Consider the following 22,211-nt stretch of genomic DNA (forward strand, 5'->3'; position numbering starts at 1 on the left):
GATGTTTCATCCCAGCGCACATTATTATTAATGATCGCTCTCAAAGATCTTGTTATAACTGTAAGATAATATGAATGTACACCGATCAGCCATAACATTATGACCACCGACCTAATATTGTGTTATTCCCCCTTTTGCTGCCAAACCAGCCCTGACCCACCGAGGCATGGACTCTGAAGGTGTGAAGGATCCCTGAAGGTGTGCTGTCGCCAAGATGTTAGCAGCAGATCCTTTAAGATACTGAAAGGACTTGAATGATACTTTTGATAGATACTGACCACTGCAGACCGGGAACACCCCACAAGAGCTGCAGTTTTGGAGATGCTCTGATCCAGTCGTCTAGCCATCAAAATTTGGCCCTTCATCAAACTCGCTCAAATCCTTACACTTGTCCATTTTTCCTGCTTCTAACATCAACTTTGAGGACAAAATGTTCACTTGCTGCCTAATATATCCCACCCACTAACAGGTGCCATGATGAGGGGATACTCAGTCTTATTCACTTCACCTCTCAATGGTGGCTGATTGTTGTATATACTCTTTTATTACACTGCATAATAATTGCAAACAAATACTGCTGAAGAACACAAGCTGTTTTTCAATTTTTGTTGCTGGACAAACTTAAGACTAGGACAGGATTTTTCTTTAAAATGATAAACGCTTCTGCCAGAGTCTAATGCAAACTTTTAACCCTGGATGATGGACTCACAGAAAAGTCGAATAAATACACAAATAAAATAAATTCAAGCTCTGCAGTTATATGGTGTTTTACTCTGCAGCCCTGCTCTTTATTCACGCCGTATAAAGCCATGAGTCATCCTACTGTTTCAGAGACTTCAGAACATGAGGATTTTCAGAGATCGCTCCCTCCAGCAAGATTACCGGGGATGTGAGTGGCTCGCGTCTAGAGATCTCATTAAAAAGCAGAACTAAATCATGCTTATAAATCACTGAATCATCCACAGATTAGGAATACTGCAGGTTTGTTTTATAGAGAAGGAGATCCTACGCTGGAGAGCCGGTAGCTCAGAGGCAGGAATGTTACATAACTGAAAGAAAGTAAACTGGAGCAGTTTTTCTATAAACTCTAACCAGAGGGTAGCACGTCGGGTCGGACCCGCAGCTCCGGATGCAGGCCTGCAGCGTGGAGTGAAACGTGCCTCATAGTGAACATTAGGTCAGATTCACCGCATGATATCTGTTTTCTCTCCAAGGCTTCTGCTCTTGGCAGAGATAGATCACTCCCACGAGCGCGAGGCTGAGAGACGAGTAAACATTTATAAGACAGTTAAAATGTTAAAGTTAAAAAATATGGACATAAATTTAAATGGTAAAAATGCAACTTTGGCCTTTTTTTGCTCATGTCAGATTTCTTCTTCTTAATATTCACTTAATATTTTTATTTGGCTAGGGGCAATTCTGCATAAATGTCAATGGAGCAAGAAAGAATGATTTATTTTGGGGCTTTTTTTCCTGCCCTTTCCTTTCAGTTTAGTTTTGGTCAATTTAGTTGCCCCCTGATGCAGCAATTGGAAAAAGTTGCTACCTATCCTTTTCTGCATACAGGAGCTCACAGAGACCCGTGATTGGCTAGTTTCACTGTGACTGACAGCGAGTATGCCCCTCCCACTTTGTTTTCTCCGCCCCCGGATTCTCTATTATTCCTTTGTTATTTCTTTTTTTTTTTTTTTTCTTAAACAAGAATTGACCTGCAGCTATGTGATTTGCATTATGTATCATATCATACATACATATCATACGTGTCACATGTATGATGATTAAAAAAAATGAATATAATATTTTTTAAGCCAGAGTGATCGACTTTAAAAAAGATACTCACTTCATCAAAGCATTTATTTTAGCATGGAATGTGTGAAGTCCCTTTTATTTGATCAAAGTTATTAGTCATAGTGTTAGTGTTTTTAATCAAGACTTTCACTGGTGAGAGAAAAATATCAGACCTGGAGTGTCTAATCATGCACTTTATATGACACTGACGGGAAAAATAATGTTGATTGCAATACAGGATGGTCCATCTGTAGAACCCAGTCAGGATGGGGGGAGGGAGATGGGCTTTCCTCAGCCTTCGCGAGAAGTAGAGATGCTGCTGGGCTTTCTTGGTGATGGAGCTGGTGTTGAGTGACCAGGTGAAGTTCTCCGCCAGGTGTACACCAAGGAATTTGGTGCTCTTGATGATCTCCACGTTGGACCCGTTGATGTACAGTGGACAGTGGTCACTCTCACATTCAGAGACAGGTTGTTGGCTCTACACCAGGCTGTTAGTTGTTAGTTGTGATACCCACTCTGGCCGTGTCATCGGCAAATTGATGATATGGTTAGAGCTGTGCATTGCTGCAGAGTGAACAGGAGTGGACTGAGCACACAGCCCTGAGGAGCTCCAGTGCTCAGTGTGGTGGTGCTGGAGATGCTGTTACCGATCCGGACTGACTGAGGTCTCCCAGTCAGGAAATCCAGGATCCAGTTGCAGAGAGAGGTGTTCAGGCCTAGCAGGCTCAGATTCTGGAGCAGGTGCTGAGGGATGATTGTGTTGAATGCTGAACTGAAGTCTTTGAACAGAGTTCAGCTTTATAACAGTAGATGGCGCCTGGAGCATGTGTGGAGCGTGTGTGTGTGTACGTGTGTGTACGTGTGTGTGCATAATTTTATTTACTTACTTTCACTGATTGTGTTCATGTTATTTTTCCACACGAGTTTATGTTGGAGTTTATGACATTATCTTCATGATGTCACATTTTCTCAGATTCTTCCCCCACACTGCTCACATCATCACACATGAAATAATTCTCAGTAGATAGATTTCCATTTTAGAAATAAATAAGATTATGTATTTTTTTTAAATGATATGTACAAACACAGGAACAGAAGAAATGGAATAGTCTGAGAGAGAAGCTTGGTGAGAAACGGTCAGCAGCAGGCTGCAGGTTTGAGGGACATTTTCCTGACAGCCTCTACGCCTTTCTTGTATTTTTATTTATTTATTTATTTAGACCTCAGGGTTTTATTTCCAGAGAGGAGGAGGAGGAGGAGGAGGAGGAGGTCTTCCCTTTCGACTCTCACAAAAACAGGTTTCCGCTCATTTCTCTTTTTTACCCCGGTCCCGGCACAAAGCTGATCTGAGGTCAGTGTTATTCTGGCTCTGAATGCACGGCGGGTGAGAAACAGCCTCGGAGGCTGACCCGGGGTCAGTGGTACCACGGCACAGCTCACGCCTTAGCAGGCCCGGGCTAGTGTTCAGTTGCTATGCAGCGTTAGTGCTGGTCTCAAGAACTTTAGCCGTTCTCTTAACAAATTATGTTTTGTGCGGGAGCATGGCCCACGATTCACAGCGCCGAGTGCTGGACAGAAGCCTCTTTCTAAGAAGCCGTGAGCGAGAGCATTAGTGTTTGGAGGTGAGTGAGTGGACGTTAGGATCGTGTGGACGCACTCAGCTGAAAATCTCAGCAATGTTTGCGTCGTAAATGTGTAAGCTTCAGTGATGTTTACCTTAAAATCAATCAATTAAGGTCAGATTTATGTTATTCACATTCTTTTGATGGCCATGAAATACTCAGCAAAATGTACTTAAAATGAGCGAGATGGAGAATGACCAGAGTGACCACAAGCAAATAATCATGGAGAGGATTTATAATGTTAAAATATTTCTTCTGGCCACAGTGGCTCAATTCAACTGATTTCTCTCTCACTTACTGAAAAATACAGAAATAGTCCCAGTGAAACATCCTGAGATGGACTGTGTTGTGCTTCTGTGAGTCAAAGTTTCCAAACTACTTCCAAATCACTCATCACCACTGATCCCACAGACCAACTACTGACCACCATTGATTCCACTGACTAATCACTTACCACCACTGACCCCACTAAACAGCACTGATTCCACTGACCAATCACTAACTACCACTGACCCCAGTGACCAATCACTAACCACCATTGATTCCAGTAACCAATCGATGATCACCACTGATAACACTGTCCAATCACTGGCCACCACTGATTCCACTGATAAATAACTAACCAGCACTGATCCAACTGACCAATCACTAATCACCACTGATCCTGCTGACCAGCACTGATCCCACTGACCAATCACTAATCACCACTGATCCCACTGACTAATCACTGACCACCACTGCTTCCACTAACCAATCACTGACCACCACTGCTTCCACTAACCAATCACTGACCACCACTGATTCCACTGACCAATCACTGATCCCCACTGATCCCACTGACCACTCAATAATCACTACTGATCCCACTGACCAGCATGGATCCCACTGACCAATCACTAATCACTACTGGTCCCACTGACCAATCACTGATTGTTTCTCCACTTGTGCACTTCTTTGTTTTATTATATTCCAATCAATTTAGTTCAGTGTGTCTTCATTAATGAATCTTTAATTAACTTTGTTTCAGTATGTAAATCAGTCCTGTGAATATGTAAATCAGGGCTGTAACTCAGAATGATTCAGTCATAGGTTCATGGTTCATAACTCATGTGCATGAAGGAGCACTTACTGTATGTTATAGCAGCTATAAACAGTCTTCCCCTCAGCAGACTCGCTGTGTTAATGAATTAATGAGAACTCCTGTAAAACTCGAGAAAAGTTCTTGCTTCACTGACACTGGAGACTCCTTACTGACAGTAAGCGTTACCATAGCAATGATGATATATTGCTTTGTTTTATTAAATATCACATTTTTGAAGCTGTTGTTTTTTATCAGTCTTAGTGCCGGTGATATGAGGATATAATAAATATCTTGTGATAAAAGGCACAGGTTGAGATTTTTCCTGCCCCCAACACTGAATAAAACATGATGATGGAAATGTGTGTGCTCCGCCTCTCCTCACACTACAGAACGCTCTGTTCTTCTCTTCCTGTCTCTCTCACACTGGGCCAAAAGTGAGGCCCTTGCTGTAATTGTACATTCTGTGACATGAGTGTGAGAGAAAAGGAGAAGAAAACAAAAACCGCCACAACTTTGTAGCTCTCAAACTGTCCTGTGCGCCACCATCAGTGACCAAAAAATGAAAGGAGTGGGAGGACAGGTTTGATGTATAAGGACACACACACACACATACACACACACACACACATTCCTAAACAGCAAGGCTCTAAGAGAGGGGGGAGGTGAAAGGACACTGTCCTTCTTTTTTAAACAAATTCCTAAAAACTCCTCTCTGTTAAGATATTTTATAAATAAATAAATAAATAAATAAATTATTAATATTTTAATTAATCAATTAATTAATATATTAATTAATCAATTAATTAATTAATTTTGTACTAGTAGTATAACTTTATGATTTATTTAAAATAATAACTATAATAAATTTAAAATATATCCAGATTCTTCAGATAAAATTGCCTGTAATAAAATGTTGAATTTATCTTTAATTAAAAAATAAAAGTTAAGACATTAATCTGTCTGGGTTTTTATTTATTTATTTATTTATTTATTTATTTATTTATTTTCTTAATTTAGTTTAGCTATTTGTATAGAAAGTTTGTAATAATATACCAGAGACATCCTGCATTAAGAATGGCAAGTACTCTATTACCCGTGGTCCAAAAAGGGCTCTGGGGCAAAACAATTGTGTGTAGGGAAGCCTGTAGGTTATTGCATGATGTTTCTTGCAAATAGGAAAGCCTATAGGGCACTTTAGGCATTAGGAATTATGTTTTATTTCATGTAGGTAAACCTATAAGGCACTGCGTCATATTTTTGCATACAGGGAAGCCTATAGGGCATTGTGTTATCCTGAATGTAGCAAAGCCTATATGGCACCTTATCATGTTTATGTGTTTGTAGGAAAGCCTGTAGGGCACTTCATCACATTATTGTGATGCCTGCCTTATTTTTCTTGTGTGTAGGGAAACATATAGAGCTCTTCATCATGTTGTTATGCATGTATTGAAGCCTATAGGGCACTGCAGAATGTTTTTGGCATGCAGGGAAGCCTATGCGGCATTGTGTTTTCCTGAATGTAGTGATGCCTATATGGCACTTCAGCATGTTTATGTGTGTAGGAAAACCTGTATGGCACTGCATCGCATTTTCTTGAATGTAGGGAAGCCTATAGGGCATTCAGTCATGTTGTTTGCAAACAGGAAAGCCTAAACAGCACGTCATTGTGTTTTATTGCATGTGGGATAGCCTACAGGGCATGCCATTATGTTTTCCTGCATGCAAGGAAGTCTATAGGACACTGCCTTATTTTTCTTGTGAGTAGGGAAACATATAGAGCTCTTCATCATGTTGTTATGCATTTATTGAAGCCTATAGGGCACTGCAGAATATTTTTTGGCATGCAGGAAAGCCTATAGGCTATGTCATCATGTTTTCTTGAATGTATTAAAGTGTATAGGTCACTTGCATACAGAAAAGCCTACAGGACACTATGTTTATTATGTTTTCTTGCATGTAGAGAAGACTATAGGGCATGTCATCATGAATTCTGGCACACACACTTGGCTTTATTTTACTCATACATAAATAGTAACCTGTAGCTTGTCTTCATTTGTTTGTCTAGAGGAAATGTGGGTGAATTTCTATTTTTCACATACTATTTTTTATCTGATATATATATATATATGTATATTTTATCTGATATTTTTTGTATTTACACTGTTTACTCAACAAGTCTATTAGACTTACACATGTTTTGCTGTGGCACAAAACCAACAAGTCAGTTAAAGCACTGAGACAGCAATTAAAACATGTTTAGACTGAAGAAAAGGCTTTGTATCTGTTTAAAGTACAGTACCAGGTTCGAAAGTAAATAAAACTAAGCACAAAAAAAAGTAAATAAGTAAAATAAAGTACAGTAAATAATATTAACTTTAATCATGTTGTTGAAGTATATTTGTGTTTTTAAACCTAAACAAATGTTTAAAACATATTAAAGAATTTTCAGGTAGAAAAAGGAGGATTTTATTTATGCTTAGTTTACATTATTTGATTTTATTTTATTATTTTTATTTTATTTTATTATAGTTTGGTTTAGTTTCAATTATATTATTTTATTTAATTTTAGTTTAGTTATACAGAATATTGTTTATTTAAATCATTTTATTTAAATAAATTATAAAATATATTATTTTATATAATTTTTAATTTATTTTTAGTTTTTTTATGCATACAATACTATAATGCTTATATTTCATTGTGTTTGAATTTTCAGAAAGTTTAATATAGTTATAAATAATAAATAAAAGTATTTTATTATTATTAATAATAATAATAATAATAACAATAATAATGTGACTGCAGTTTTGTTGTCCTTCAAACCTTGAAAATGTTGAAATAAATAAGTAAATAAAATAAAAAAATTATTAATTAATCAATTAATTTTAAACAACTATGATGACAAAAATAGTTATAATTATTATAATAACAATTACCATTTTTAGTATTTTTAGTATTTTTTTTTATTTTTATTCATTTATTTATTTATTTATTTATTATTAACCACACTTTTGCATACACTAATCCCCCAAAAATGTGCACAAACAGGACCTGGTTATTTATTTATCAATCAACGCAGCAGATTTTTGGACCATTAAACACCGCAGCAGCTTATTCAGGTTTGAACCTTTGCACTATATAATGAACATCATCAGTTGAACCTGTGCTCAGTGTAACAGAAGGGCAGGACGTTGCTGTGTGAACAGAAATTTGTTAACAGGAATTGTTCTGGTTTTGCACTGCATCATGCTGAGATATCACATGCCTCACATGTAGCTTAACTCCTTCTTTATGCCATATTGCACATTCTTTCAAGATTAAATTGGCAACTTGTTTTGACCTGCACACTTTCAGTCGTTCCCACAGTTCACTCTGCCTAGCAGTCATTACAACCGAGTAGTTCATAAACAACTGAGACACACCTAACAGGGTTCCAGCTATACACACATACACACACAGTCAATGAATATAATAAACACTACACACTGGAGAAAGATATTTCAATTTACTTTTCTATGGAAAATCTTGTCATTAGATTTTTTATTAAGTAGTAGTATTCTCTTTCAAGAAGTCTTATTATTGACACCCTTAGGGACAAATTAAACACAACTTAGACACCCAAATGTTTCAGAGCTTTAGTTAAAACGTTAGAGCTACAATGTGAATCACATAATGTGTGAAGACGAGACTCATATATAACCCTGTGCTGGATCAATAAAGTATCCATCCATCCATCCATCCATCCATCCATCCATCCATCTATACATCCATCCATCTATTAAGGACCAGTATATTTCACCCTGGCTGTCACTGTTAGGAGGATAAAACGTGGCCATAGAATGATTTTTCAACACGATAATAATCCTAATATTCTACAAAAAAGACTTTCTATTCCTGTTCAGTCACTGTTTATTTTATTATAGTGACCAATCATTCGTTCCTACCAGTCAATCGCTGATCATCATTGTTCCTACTGATCAATCACAGATAAACCTTCTTTAACTGGTCATGGAGAACAAGGGTTATCTTAACCTCATTAACCAATCACTGAGCACCATTCTTCCCAACAACCAAGGGGAATGGGGGAAAATCCAGGAAATAATTAGGTTGAATTTAATGATAAATTCTGCCAAAAAAGAATGGTAGGCTACTAAACTACGAATATAAAAAAGATGTCTTACTTTCTTTATTGTTTAATTGGGGTCGACTTGAGAATCATAGACAACAGCAACATTGTAATTAATAATTACAATATGTAATTAATAATTGTCTCTCATGCATAAACAACCACTCTTAGATAATGAACAAATGAAAATATTTACATTTCTGATGCTAATTTTCTGTGCAGCACAAATACCTAAAGTAGTTCATTTTTATTCCTCCAGCACTGTATTATAGCAGGATCCTAACAACCAATCACTGAGAGTTATTGATCCTAACAACCAATCACTGAGAGTTATTGATCCTAACAACCAATCACTGAGAGTTATTGATCCTAACAACCAATCACTGAGAGTTATTGATCCTAACAACCAATCACTGAGAGTTATTGATCCTAACAACCAATCACTGAGAGTTGTTGATCCTAACAGCCAATCACTGAGAGCTATTGATCCTAACAACCAATCACTGAGAGTTATTGATCCTAACAACCAATCACTGGGAGTTATTGATCCTAACAACCAATCACTGAGAGTTGTTGATCCTAACAACCAATCACTGAGAGTTGTTGATCCTAACAACCAATCACTGAGCACTGAGAGTTGTTGATCCTAACAACCAATCACTGAGAGTTATTGATCCTAACAACCAATCACTGAGAGTTGTTGATCCTAACAACCAATCACTGAGCACTGAGAGTTGTTGATCCTAACAACCAATCACTGAGCACTGAGAGTTGTTGATCCTAACAACCAATCACTGAGAGTTATTGATCCTAACAACCAATCACTGAGCACTGAGAGTTGTTGATCCTAACAACCAATCACTGAGAGTTATTGATCCTAACAACCAACCACTGAGAGTTATTGATCCTAACAACCAATCACTGAGAGCTGTTGATCCTAACAACCAATCACTGAGAGTTATTAATCCTAACAACCAATCACTGAGAGTTGTTGATCCTAACAACCAATCACTGAGAGTTATTAATCCTAACAACCAATCACTGAGAGTTGTTGATCCTAACAACCAATCACTGAGAGTTATTAATCCTAACAACCAATCACTGAGAGTTGTTGATCCTAACAACCAATCACTGAAAGTTGTTGATCCTAACAGCCAATCACTGAGAGTTATTAATCCTAACAACCAATCACTGAGAGTTGTTGATCCTAACAACCAATCACTGAGAGTTATTAATCCTAACAACCAATCACTGAGAGTTGTTGATCCTAACAACCAATCACTGAGAGTTATTAATCCTAACAACCAATCACTGAGAGTTGTTGATCCTAACAACCAATCACTGAGAGTTGTTAATCCTAACAACCAATCACTGAGAGTTATTGATCCTAACAACCAATCACTGGGAGTTATTGATCCTAACAACCAATCACTGAGAGTTGTTGATCCTAACAACCAATCACTGAGAGTTATTAATCCTAACAACCAATCACTGAGAGTTGTTGATCCTAACAACCAATCACTGAGAGTTATTGATCCTAACAACCAATCACTGAGAGTTACTGATCCTCTCCTAACAACCAATCACTGAGAGTTATTGATCCTAACAACCAATCACTGAGAGTTACTGATCCTCTCCTAACAACCAATCACTGAGAGTTGTTGATCCTAACAACCAATCACTGAGAGTTATTGATCCTAACAGCCAATCACTGAGATTTATTGATCCTAACAACCAATCACTGAGAGTTATTGATCCTAACAACCAATCACTGAGAGTTATTGATCCTAACAACCAATCACTGAGAGTTGTTGATCCTAACAACCAATCACTGAGAGCTATTGATCCTAAGAACCAATCACTGAGAGCTATTGATCCTAACAACCAATCACTGAGAGTTATTTATCCTAACAACCAATCACTGAGAGTTATTGATCCTGAGAGCATCATTGTCCACATGTGAACTTCTTCTTGTGTATTTTGGTGATATTAGTAATAAAAGTGAGCCATAACCATTACTTTTGTGTCTATTTCCAGACTCTCACTAATGCTGTCATTTTGAGTTCTTAATTTCAGTGTACATAAAGAAATTATACAATTTTTGGAAAGTTAATGTGTAAATAGTGGCTTTGATGGACTGTGACTAACTATAAATACCATGCAAATGTTCAGTGTTCAGTATCCAGTATTTATTTTATCAATTTTATATATCAATATTCAAAGTAGTCTATGACGTCATCTAACGACTTCTTAGCCTCGAGCTAATTTCCCCCAAGGTAAGAGTTGGCAACATTGAACATGTTGTGAACTTAAATCACTGTACATTTAAGGTTTATTTCCTTCAAAACAAAATAAAGCCATTTGGCGTGTGATGCCGTCATTTCCGGTTTCTTTGTGCTCGGAGCAGACAGGTGTGCTCCAGGTGTCAGGTGAACCCGCGCGCGCGCCTTTTTCTTCAGGATGCGACCCGCTGTAGAAACTTGGCTCGCTTTCAAGACTGGAGGTTTTTTTCCTCCCTCTTCCAGCGCATGCGCACCGCGCACCGTACATCCGCCTGCTATATGAGACCGAACTCGGACATGGTTTAATTTTTTTTTAAAAAAAAAAACCAGTCTTCGAGATGGACGGGACCGAGGCGAACCGGAGGAACTGTACGAGGAGCGACGCCGCGGCAGATTCGGGACAAGACAAGAAAAGCGGCTCGCGGGAGCGCGTGACACTTAAGAAGGAAATCGGTTTGATGAGTGCGTGCGCTATTATTATAGGTACGTCCTTTTACTCATCTTTATTCCACTGTGTGACTGTGTGTGTGTTTCTGAAGCCTAGTTTTTATTTCCACCTTCTGTGAGGTCATTTTGTTTCATACTGACGCTTAATCTGACAGCTTTATATCTGAGACAGGTAGAGGAGGACAAAAGGAGAGCTGTACAGAACTTTCGGAAAGGCGGCGTCACGGTCATGTGCACGTGAAAGCACTGTTTTTTGCTCGTGCATGCTTTAGATATAACGACAACACTACCACTGTTAAATAAAGAGGTTGTTGTCTGTGAAGAAGAAAACTTCTGAACACTAAACAGTCTCTCTGTCTTTCTCTCTCTCTCTTGCGCGCGCGCTTTCTCTCTCTGTGTCTCGCGCTCTCCCTCTCATCCTCGCGCAGGATTGCATCATTAGGAAGTTGTACTTGAACTACAGCGCCTACGTGGCTACAATGCTCGTTGGTGCACGCGTGCACTCGCCACGTATTTCCTCAAGCCTGGCACACATCTTCGGGGTACTTGCAGCACGACTACAGAAACCGTGCGAACTTTTAAACGTCTTAATTTTGCCTCCTTTACGCTCGTACCAGGGGTCCAAGCACCGGTTATGATTATTACTACCACTACTACTACTACTACTGAGGAAGTGAGCGAGCGAGCACGTGCGCTTAAAGACAACACGTGTCCACGTGCCTTCATTTGTTGTTGTTTTTTTTGTTTTTTTTAAATAATACTGTAATGCAGAATAGTTGTTGATAGTAATAACATATATATATAAAGGGTTTATTATTGCATCAACAGACTGTTACAACATAATGATGTGTTATGCCTACAGATGATATCTTTTATACCTTTAGACACCTTTTTTAAAGATGCATGTAGCGTGCCTTTAATTGGTCATACTTTGAGGTAATTAAGGTGGTATGTGTCTTAAATTATTGAAATTATAGCTCTGTTTTTCCACAGAGTCAGTCAGGGAGCTAGCGGAGGTTCATGGCCGGACAAATCGGTCAGGTTTTATTGCTGAACTCCTACGCTACTGCAGCTCGGACACTTTTAACAGAAACCTAGCTGGTTTGGCGCCGACTTGGAATAACACTTTAAAATAGCAGCCCACAAAATCCATGGCTATTGTTAGAACAGTGTTTCAAGTGAGTTTCTCTCACTTTTGTAAAGCAGGTGACCGTCTTAAGTACCGGACAGGACCAACGTGCCCAGTGACAAGGACGGTTACAGAGTAGTGTTCATCTTCATGTGTAATCCTCTGAGCAAATACAGCACTCCATCATGCGCAAGATTTCGAAATACGGAGTATCATAAAACACATTACACGCTTGTAATGGATATCCACTGTTGCTTCTAGGTCCATCGTGCTTCTGAGCTTAGGCTCTAAGTCACACCTGGATCATGAAAAGAAGAAAAAACCTATAAGAAAACCTATTTACGTCTAGATTAACAATGTTTAATTCCTTAGATTGTTATTTAGATATTCATTTAGAGCCAATTCAGCTGAATAGAAAGTTCATTTAAATTTAATCGACAAAATGGTGTCTCTTTTTCAAATTTGCATTTCTTCATGCAAATGAGGCTTCATCAGATTTGCATATTTGATTAAAAGTCTAGTCTGATGATTGAAACATAAATTTTTACTGTAAGAAAGCTTTTTTTTAGTTTGTTAGTTTTGTCTCCAGACAATAGCATGGATACGACACAACATATGGATTGTTTTCAGTGTAAACTGTCACATAAATCTAGGATCTACAGAATTCTGAAGGGATTTCTCTGTAATAAGCGTCTGAACAGCGATGGGAGTGCCATGTCATGAATGTAAGTCATCCAGCGCTCTAAAAGTAATGAAAATTGAGAAAATCTAATTTTACATAAACATGATTTCATTTCTAAATCGCTTCAGGGCGGTGCGTTTATACCGAGGAGGCGGAGCTTACAGCCTTCTTCAGCGTTCTTTCACATAAACAGTAAAATAAATACATTACAGTTTAGATTAGCATCGCTAGATTATCAGAGAAGACATTAGAGATTCCAACGATTCAAAAATCTGTGAATGAAACCGGTTATGTTTTGTGCCTTATGGCATTTTTACTGAGTAACTCAGCAGTGAAAGGAAATGACCTTCATGTGAACGTAACCTTATCGCCAGCGCTGTATCTCAACCTCCTTGGGAAAAATTTAGGATATTTCCATGCTGCTCAAATAAAGTTTCCTCAGCGATCTGTACTTGACCAGATACAGCTGTTTTACGCTTTATTAGGATTAAGATGGAGTGAAGCCACAGAAGGAACAGTAGGTAAGTTTACTGTAGCCTACACGCTGTTAGTAAACACAGTACACTCCCTTATTTAAATTCAGAGCGCGCTTCACGCCGGGGTTTTGTCATTCCCGCTCTGAATGCCGGCGTTTGATGGACTATCTGCAGGTCTACAGGTCAACATGCTGAGGTCCATTTCAAATGAAAGAAAGCCTCTGACTTTGTGGCCGAGCGCCAGAAATGAGAGACGCATTAACGCTATACAGATCGTACATGTTCACTCGAAACAGTCCAAATAAACGCTTCCTTCCTGCTCTGCGTCTTTATTTCCCAAAGAAAGAAGCGTTGTCTGGATGAAATCAGGGATGAATGAGTGTAATGGAGATGGTTAGTTACTGCTCATGCTGCTACAAATAAGCAGGAAAGAGCGAGTCAGTCTTTGTCTCGCTCACAAGGCTGAGAACCGGAGAGACGGTTCACGACGACGTCTGTCAGAGATTTTATGCCATGCTAGGCACCTGGAGATGAGAGGAAAAGGACACTGGACCTGTTCAGGCACATGGCTGACCTCTGATCTCAACAAAGACTGAAAATAAAGGATAATTAGAGAGGCATTAAAGGCTTGGAGCTGGTAGAAAGGAATATAAATACAGTTACAGCAACCGTCAAGCGTCTACTGGATCGTCCTTTCACCCAGGAGTTTCAGAAACTTTCTGGGATAAATTATTTTAAAAATCTATTCTGTAGGGTTTTTTTTTTAAAAAATATTATGTAAAGGATTCATATTATTTTGAAAAAAAATGTAATAACTTTAAAAGAATTTATAATGGTTTATAACAGAAATTGTTAAAAGTCAGGTCCAAAAATATTTGAATATAGAGCTGATGACCAAAATGATAGAAAATATGAATAATAAAAATAAGAAATAAATTAAAAAATCTTAACATTTTGCATGGTGCAGCTGGTTCCAATGGAAAAAATAAATTTAAGTAATTTTTAGTAAATTTAAGGAGTTCATAAGTTTGTGTTATATATAGTTTTAGACATTTGTTTATTTATTTATTTATTTTTGATGTTTTATTTATTTATTTGTTTGTTTGTTTGTTTGTTTATTTATTTGGTGTAGAACGTTTGTAAAAATACCCAAGACATTTTTGACGTGAGACACAACTGACTAATAGTCCAGAGAGTGTTTATAGTAAATGTCTGAGGGGATCTGGAGATGAATGTTAGCGCATTCTGTTCGTATTTTAAGACACTGATGCTAAAACCGCAGATATAAAAGCCTTTAAAGTTCACTTTTAGTTTAATGTTTACATTCTTACTGTTTCCCGTCACGCCTAAACCATTTCCTCTGGAAAAGTAAAGACATGTGTGTAAGTGTTTCTGACTGTAGAGTTCCCCAAACACGTCATGCACACACACACACACACACACACACATACACACACATAAATACATACATACACACACACACATATGTGTACATACACACACATACAAACATATACACATACATAGATACACACATGCACACACACATACACACATATATATATATATGCACAAATACACACATATACACAAGCACATACACACACGTGCATACCCATTCATACAGACATACATACACACACATATTTACACATGCACGCAAATACACACTTATATACACACATACAGACACACATGTACACATATACACACACACATGCAGATATATAAGCAGTTACTGTTTTTGCCCATATCAAGTAGAAAGCAGACTCTGACCCATCAACAGTAAACTGATAAGACAGAAGTTACACATTTTTGAAAAAATCAGCCAGTATGAGAAAGAGATACTGTGAACGATTTTACACCCTTACACAGAATCGCCTGCCTGTGACCTAAAACCTTTACACGCTTACAAAAATCCACCAATCAGAGCGCGGCAACAGCTGTTTCTGTTAATGCTAACAAGCTACAAATGATTAATATAGCGTTATCAGCTTATATGACCTGTAACCCTCGTGTACGGTGAGCTACAACGCTCCGGAAAACATTGATAGCATGGTCTTTAATCGCCAGTGTGTTCCAGCGCTAGTTAGAGCGTACAGCGTGGCTAGGAATGAGCTTAAATAATCTAAATCCAGCTTTAGTAAATCCAGCATTTGGTCAAAAAGGCCATGTAATGACATGCTACACGTGAATGTATTGTTTTTCTGAGCTGATGTGAAGTTTCTCACATTTTAGTGAGCGTGTGTTAAACAGGAGCTTGTTGTTTCTTTGTCGTTAGCATGCTGTAGCGCGCCGTGTTTTTAAAACAAGTTTCTGTTTTGGACACAAAATTGCGGTCAGTGTAATAAAAATGAGGCTCCAGGCAGTTTAGCAGGAGGTTTTAGTAAATAAAGGTCACGTACACACCCCTGCTCACGAGAGCTGCTTTATTTCACTTCCGTCTAGACGTGAAGTCTGAAACCCAGACGCTTCGACGGTGAACTGCAGCGTTACAGAACTGAAAGAAAGTACTGAAAACAAACCGCATGCTACATTCTACTGTCATCTTTCTGGAGAAGTTTACTGTGTACACATTTATACATCATTCATTTATTCATTCATTCATCCATCCATCCATCCATTCATTCATTCATTCATTCATTCATTCATTCATCTATCCATTCATTCATTCATTCATTCATCCATCAGTTTATTCATCTATACAACCATCCCCATGTGTCTTCATCCATCCATTCATTAATTTTTGTGTATCCAATATATTTTCCATCCAATCAGGTCCTCTATTTATTCATCCAATCACTCACTCACTCTCTCACTCACACACTCACTCACTCTCTCTCTCACTCACTCACACACTCACTCACTCTCTCTCTCACTCACTCACACACTCACTCACTCTCTCACTCACTCACTCTCTCACTCATCAATCAGTTTATCCATTTATTCTATGTGTATCACATGTATCTTCACCCACCCACCCATTCATTCTTTCATTCTTATATATAGATCCAATAATTTCTCTGTCTATGCAATCAGTTCATCCATTTATTCATCCACTCACTCACTCACTCACTCACTCGCTCACTGTGTTTGTTTGTTTATTCCCTCCAGTCTTTCCTCCATTTATCCATTCTTCTGTTAATTCAACTTTCCATAAACTCGTGTATTAAGAAGGCTGTTCATCCATTCCTTTAATGATTAATGCATCAGTTCATCAATCCAGTCATTTAACCATTTATTCATTTATTCATCTTCCCATCTATGCATCCATCCGATTATTCATTCATCCATCCATCCATCCATCCATCCATCCATCCACCCATCCACCAATAAATCTACCCAATGATCCATTGATTGTTTTATTTGTTTGTTTATTTATTCTTCCATTCATCCATTAATGCATTGATCCCTGAATCTATCTATTTATCTCTCCACTCATCTGTTCATCCTCTTATCGGTATATTTACTCATCCATTCATCCATCCATTCATTCAACTGACCAATTCTTGGTGTGGTCCTATATTCCTCCATGCATCTTTCAATTTATCTATTCATCCATCCATCCTTTTTAGTACATCAGCAACTTTCTCTCTCTCTCTCCCCCTCTCTCTCCCTCTCTCTCTGAGCAATAGTGCTGAGATCATCTAATGCAGTATTGAATTTCCACCCTGTGATGTTTTCATCCATTCACTCAGCTGTTACTGAGCCCTTTCCCTTTCCTGCAGCACACACACACACAGATACACACACACACACAGGATGTGGTGAAACACTGTCTGCTTTTCTTCCTCTGTTGTGTATCGAGGAGAGTTGGATAAATCAATAACACACTAGGTCAGAAAAGACAGAAGAAACCCAGCAGGAGGAAGATCCATGATTTATTCCTGAATTATTCCTGATTTATTCCTGAATTATTCCTGATTTATTCCTGAATTATTCCTGAATTATTCCTGATTTATTCTTGATTTATTCCTGAATTATTCCTGATTTATTCCTGCTTTATTCCTGAATTATTCCTGATTTATTCCTGAATTATTCCTGATTTATTCCTGAATTATTCCGACTGCTAGTGTGATGCTAGTGTGAGTAAGAGTCAGCTCTGGGACGTCCAGTAATAAATCCTGCTCCTGAAAACCAGGTCCAGTGTTGATGTTATTAGCGTGATAAACGAGGGCTTGGCGCTTTAAGCTTACACATAAAACATACAGCATCGCTTTAAGCTGACTTATAATTTATACACAGACATAAAATGATTAATAAAGGAAAAAGAGTGGCATGGTTATGCTCTGGGGCTTTTATTTATACTGCAGTCCAGCTCCCAGTGGGCGTGGCCTTTTTCAGGCTGACTCCACCCTCTTCCACAGAATGAGGGCTCACTGAATAGTTTAATGAGGATAAAAATCACACCTTATGGCCTTCATGTCTCAGAAATGGGGCAAAGGAACAAAACATTTTGTAGAACAAAACTAATTAAAAACTAACTTTAATTGTTATTTCATTTTATTGTGAAACTGAATCAAACCAAACAGAAAGAAAAGCAGAAAAAGTAAAAAATTTTGTGAATTTGTGAATCGGATTTAAGAAGTAAGCTTTTAGGAAGGAGGAACATTTACTGCCGCTTGTGAAAACTATTTGTCAGAGAATTCTTTTAAACTCTTTCCAGAGATTTTTAGCCTCACATAATCAAAACAAATGAGTTTGTGTGAAGCAGCAAGACTGAGAATTTTCCCCAAGAAGCACAGATTATTCCTGACCGGATTCGTACTCAGTCAGAAAAGTTCCCATGCTCTCTCAGACTCCGCTCTGTCCATCAGTTACATTTCCTCCAGGTGTCTTCATCCATCCATCCATCCATCCATCCACTCATACATTCATTTATCAGTTCATCTATTCATTCATTCATCTATCCATCTATTTATTCATTCATTGATCCATCTATCTATCCATTCATTCATTCATACATACATCTATCTATTCATTCGTTCACCCACTCACACATTCATTCATCAGTTCATCCATCTGTTCCATACATCCATCTATTCATTCATTCATTCATTCATTCATTCATTTTTCCAACCATTAATCAGTTCATCCATTTATTCATCCAATCACTCACTCACTCACTCACTCACTCAAACCCTCCATTAGTCCGCATTAGATGCATTGAACCAGTCATTCATTCATTCATCTGTCTATTCATCTACTCTCTCATTATTCCACCCATCAGTTCATCTGTCTGTCCAATTCCTGCACCATGGACCCTAATCCTGACTTTAACACCTCTCCACTGTGACATTTTTTTATCTGAACTGCCGCTCATGAAGACAGGAGTGAATAGAAGGTCTGCTGATCTGCTCAGACACGTCATGCTCCTTTCAGTCAAGGACATTTTAATTACACTCTATGGCGCTTTTGTTAACAATGGACGTTGTTAGAAAGCAGCTTAAGAGGAAGGGTTTAGATTTTTAATGAACAAACCAGCTGATGAAGACACGGAGGAAGAAACCTGGGCAGGAGGCACAAAGGAAGACATGGTCTTGTGGTGGTGAAGAGTGAAGACCAACGCTAGCGAGCGTGTTCGGTTTGATCGTTCAGAATAGTGTACAGGAAAAGTCTGCTTTGTTTCTGCAGAGTTTGTTTACACAGCTGCTCCAGTTGATCTTCTCGGCATTGGAGCTCAGATCATGTTAATCATCTGCGTGTGGATCGTGACTCTGAGGTTTGATGATTTTTCTACATGAGAATCAGCTCTAATTAAGATGCGCTCTGCTCTGAGGTCTTTACCTACGTGTTCATGTGCAACGAGATGTTTATATTAATTTATATTAGTCCCAAATGTCACTTCAGAGGGTTACAAAGTGTCATACAATGGATCTGGATTTAAAAGTCTCAGGTTTACGCAGTATCTTAAACTCCTCCCCACTAGTGTAACTCCGCCCCACCTGCGTAACTCGTACACAACTTTTCAGTAGGCCAGAGTTACATTCTATACATTCTGAACACTAAAACACACTATTCCAATAACTTCTACATCCATTCAATTAGTTTATTCATCCAAACTCATCCATTTATTCATCCACTCACTCACTCACTCATCTAACAGACCCTCCAGTAGTGCAGGTTAGTCTGTGCATTGAGTAGGTCATTCATTCAGTCATTCATTTATTCATCCATCCATCCTTTCATCCATCCAACCATCCATCTATCTATTCATTCATTGGTCCATCGATCCATCCTTCCATCCATCTATCTGTTCATCTCTCCTTCCATCCATCTATCTGTGTATCCATCTATCCATCCATCCATCTGTTCATCCATCCATCAGTCCATCTATCCATCCATCTATGTACAATTTGTCTGTTTGTTCATTCTTTCGTACATTCATTCATTTGTCTGTTCATTCATTCATTCATTCATTCATTCATTCATTCATTCATTCATCTGTCTATTCATCCATCTTTCCAATAATTCATCTATCAGTTCATCTGTCTGTCCATCCATTTATATATCTACCATCTGATTGATTCATTTATTCATCTCTCCATTCATGCAACCTTTCATTAATCCATTTGTTAGTACATCTATCCATTTATCCATCCATTCATTTGTTCGTTTGTTTGTTCATTCAATCCTTCATTCCATTCGTCTGTCAATTCAGCTTTCCATAAACTCAAGCACTGATTCATGCATCTGTCCATTAATCCATAGATTTAACTGTTTATTCATTTATCCATCCATCCATCCGTCTATCTATTTACTCATCCATCCATTCATCCATCCATCAATCCATCTATTTATTCATCCATCCATCCACACATCCATCCATCCATCCATCCATCCGTCCTTCCATCCATCAATAAATCTATACAATTCCAGTGCGTCACTCAGCTCCGAGTCTCGAGAGGAGCGCAGTTCAGTCTTAATGATTCCACCAGCTTCTCCTCGCAGGTCAAACTTTCATCATCAGTGCTTTGAGATAATAAATATGATCCGCTTCGATAAACAGTGACATCATACACGGGGGAAAAAAGAGAGAGGGACACGGGAAGAGAGCGAATATCAGATAAAAGAGACAAAAAGTGTCCGATTTGGTGTGGAAAACATCAGGAATCTCGAGTTCAACCGTCAGATGTGTGTACATGTGTGTGTTAGATCCATACGCTGTATTACATCATCACTTCTCATGGACGGTTTAAATAGAGTGATGTGTGACCAACTCATACACACCATAAATACAACAAGGATAAAAATTATATTATATATTACATAACACACATGATGTTAAATACCCAGCATGCTCCAGCTCCCAGTTTAGGTATGATTAAAGGCTTGATTGATTGATTGATTGATTGATTGATTGAATGAATGAATGAATAAATAAATTAAATATATAAATAAATACAATAAGTAAATTAATTAAATAAATAAATAAATCTTTTAAAAATAGATACACACTTCGGATGCTTATTTTAGACCCAAGAGACCTATGGAGGTAGATCTGTGAAGTTTAATGGCGTTAAAATATTTAATGATTTAAAAACAATCAATCTTTCCCTCTCCCATATCCACACACATTTAAAGACAGACGAGTTTTTCATGTTTTAATGCATGTGATGTGATAATGTGTTTTCTCCAACACACTAAACCCAGTGAATATAAAGGTTTTTGATGTTTCTGTCGTCCATTTTTTATTTTTGTGTGTGTGTGTGTAATTTGTGCTCTGATTGGACAACATGCGTTTCTATGGTTAGAGGTCAAATCCAGAGGGCGTGTCTTTCCGAGTGTCACTGTCAGGCTTTCAGAGAGAGAAATAAATCAGCCCCAGCATGGTGTCTCAGTTCTTCACACCATCTTCTGCTCCTTTATTACTGATGCTGATGAGCAGAGTGTGAGGTCTTGTGTCTGTTCTGTTGTTTTCCGCAGGTAACATCATCGGCTCAGGGATCTTCATCTCTCCAAAGGGGGTTCTGGAGCATGCTGGCAGCGTGGGCTTCTCCCTCATCGTCTGGGTCCTCGGTGGCGGCATCTGCGCTCTGGGGTCACTGTGTTACGCGGAACTGGGCGTCACCATCCCCAAATCCGGCGGGGATTACTCCTACGTGACGGAAATCTTTGGAGGACTGGTGGGGTACGAGGGATTTTATTTTTTTTGGTTGCTTATGCTAAAGAAGTTCATTTCCTGTGACAGGAATCACAATATTTTTTGTATTTAAATAATTATAAACTCTCTGTAAAAGAGATTAAGCCTGAAGTCTTTTCTTCTACTCTCAGACTTTTCTGGCTACACGCTTTAGGATTTTAGAGTCTGTACATGTGTTCACAAATAATTAAAGAAAAACAAGATTTTGGACAATATTATCACTGTAATGAGAGAGAGAGAGAGTGAGAGAGAGAGAGAGAGAGAGAGATGTAGACAGAGCCAGAGAGAGAGAAGCAGGAAGAACAGAAGAGATAGAGAAAGAGAGAAACGAAGACAGAGCCAAAGAGAATGGGAACAAGATACAGATAGAGACAGAGCGAGAGAAAGTGAGAAGCGGGAAGAAAAGAAGAGATAGAGAAAGAGAGCAGAAGACAG

At 38.3% G+C, this 22,211-nt stretch overlaps 1 protein-coding gene across 1 annotated transcript in view; it reads left to right on the top strand.

Moving 5' to 3' along the window:
- Positions 1-11,077: 11,077 nt before the first annotated feature.
- The window catches only part of slc7a10a (solute carrier family 7 member 10a), a 39,048-nt gene continuing 27,914 nt past the window's right edge, over positions 11,078-22,211 (top strand). The window contains exons 1-2 of the mRNA XM_058381644.1: positions 11,078-11,382; positions 21,560-21,764. Coding sequence (XP_058237627.1) covers positions 11,238-11,382; positions 21,560-21,764 — 350 coding nt within the window. The 5' untranslated portion in view covers positions 11,078-11,237. The remainder of the gene's footprint in view (positions 11,383-21,559; positions 21,765-22,211) is intronic.

The sequence above is a fragment of the Hemibagrus wyckioides genome, linkage group LG27, assembly GCF_019097595.1.
Source record: "Hemibagrus wyckioides isolate EC202008001 linkage group LG27, SWU_Hwy_1.0, whole genome shotgun sequence".
NCBI lineage: Eukaryota > Metazoa > Chordata > Actinopteri > Siluriformes > Bagridae > Hemibagrus > Hemibagrus wyckioides.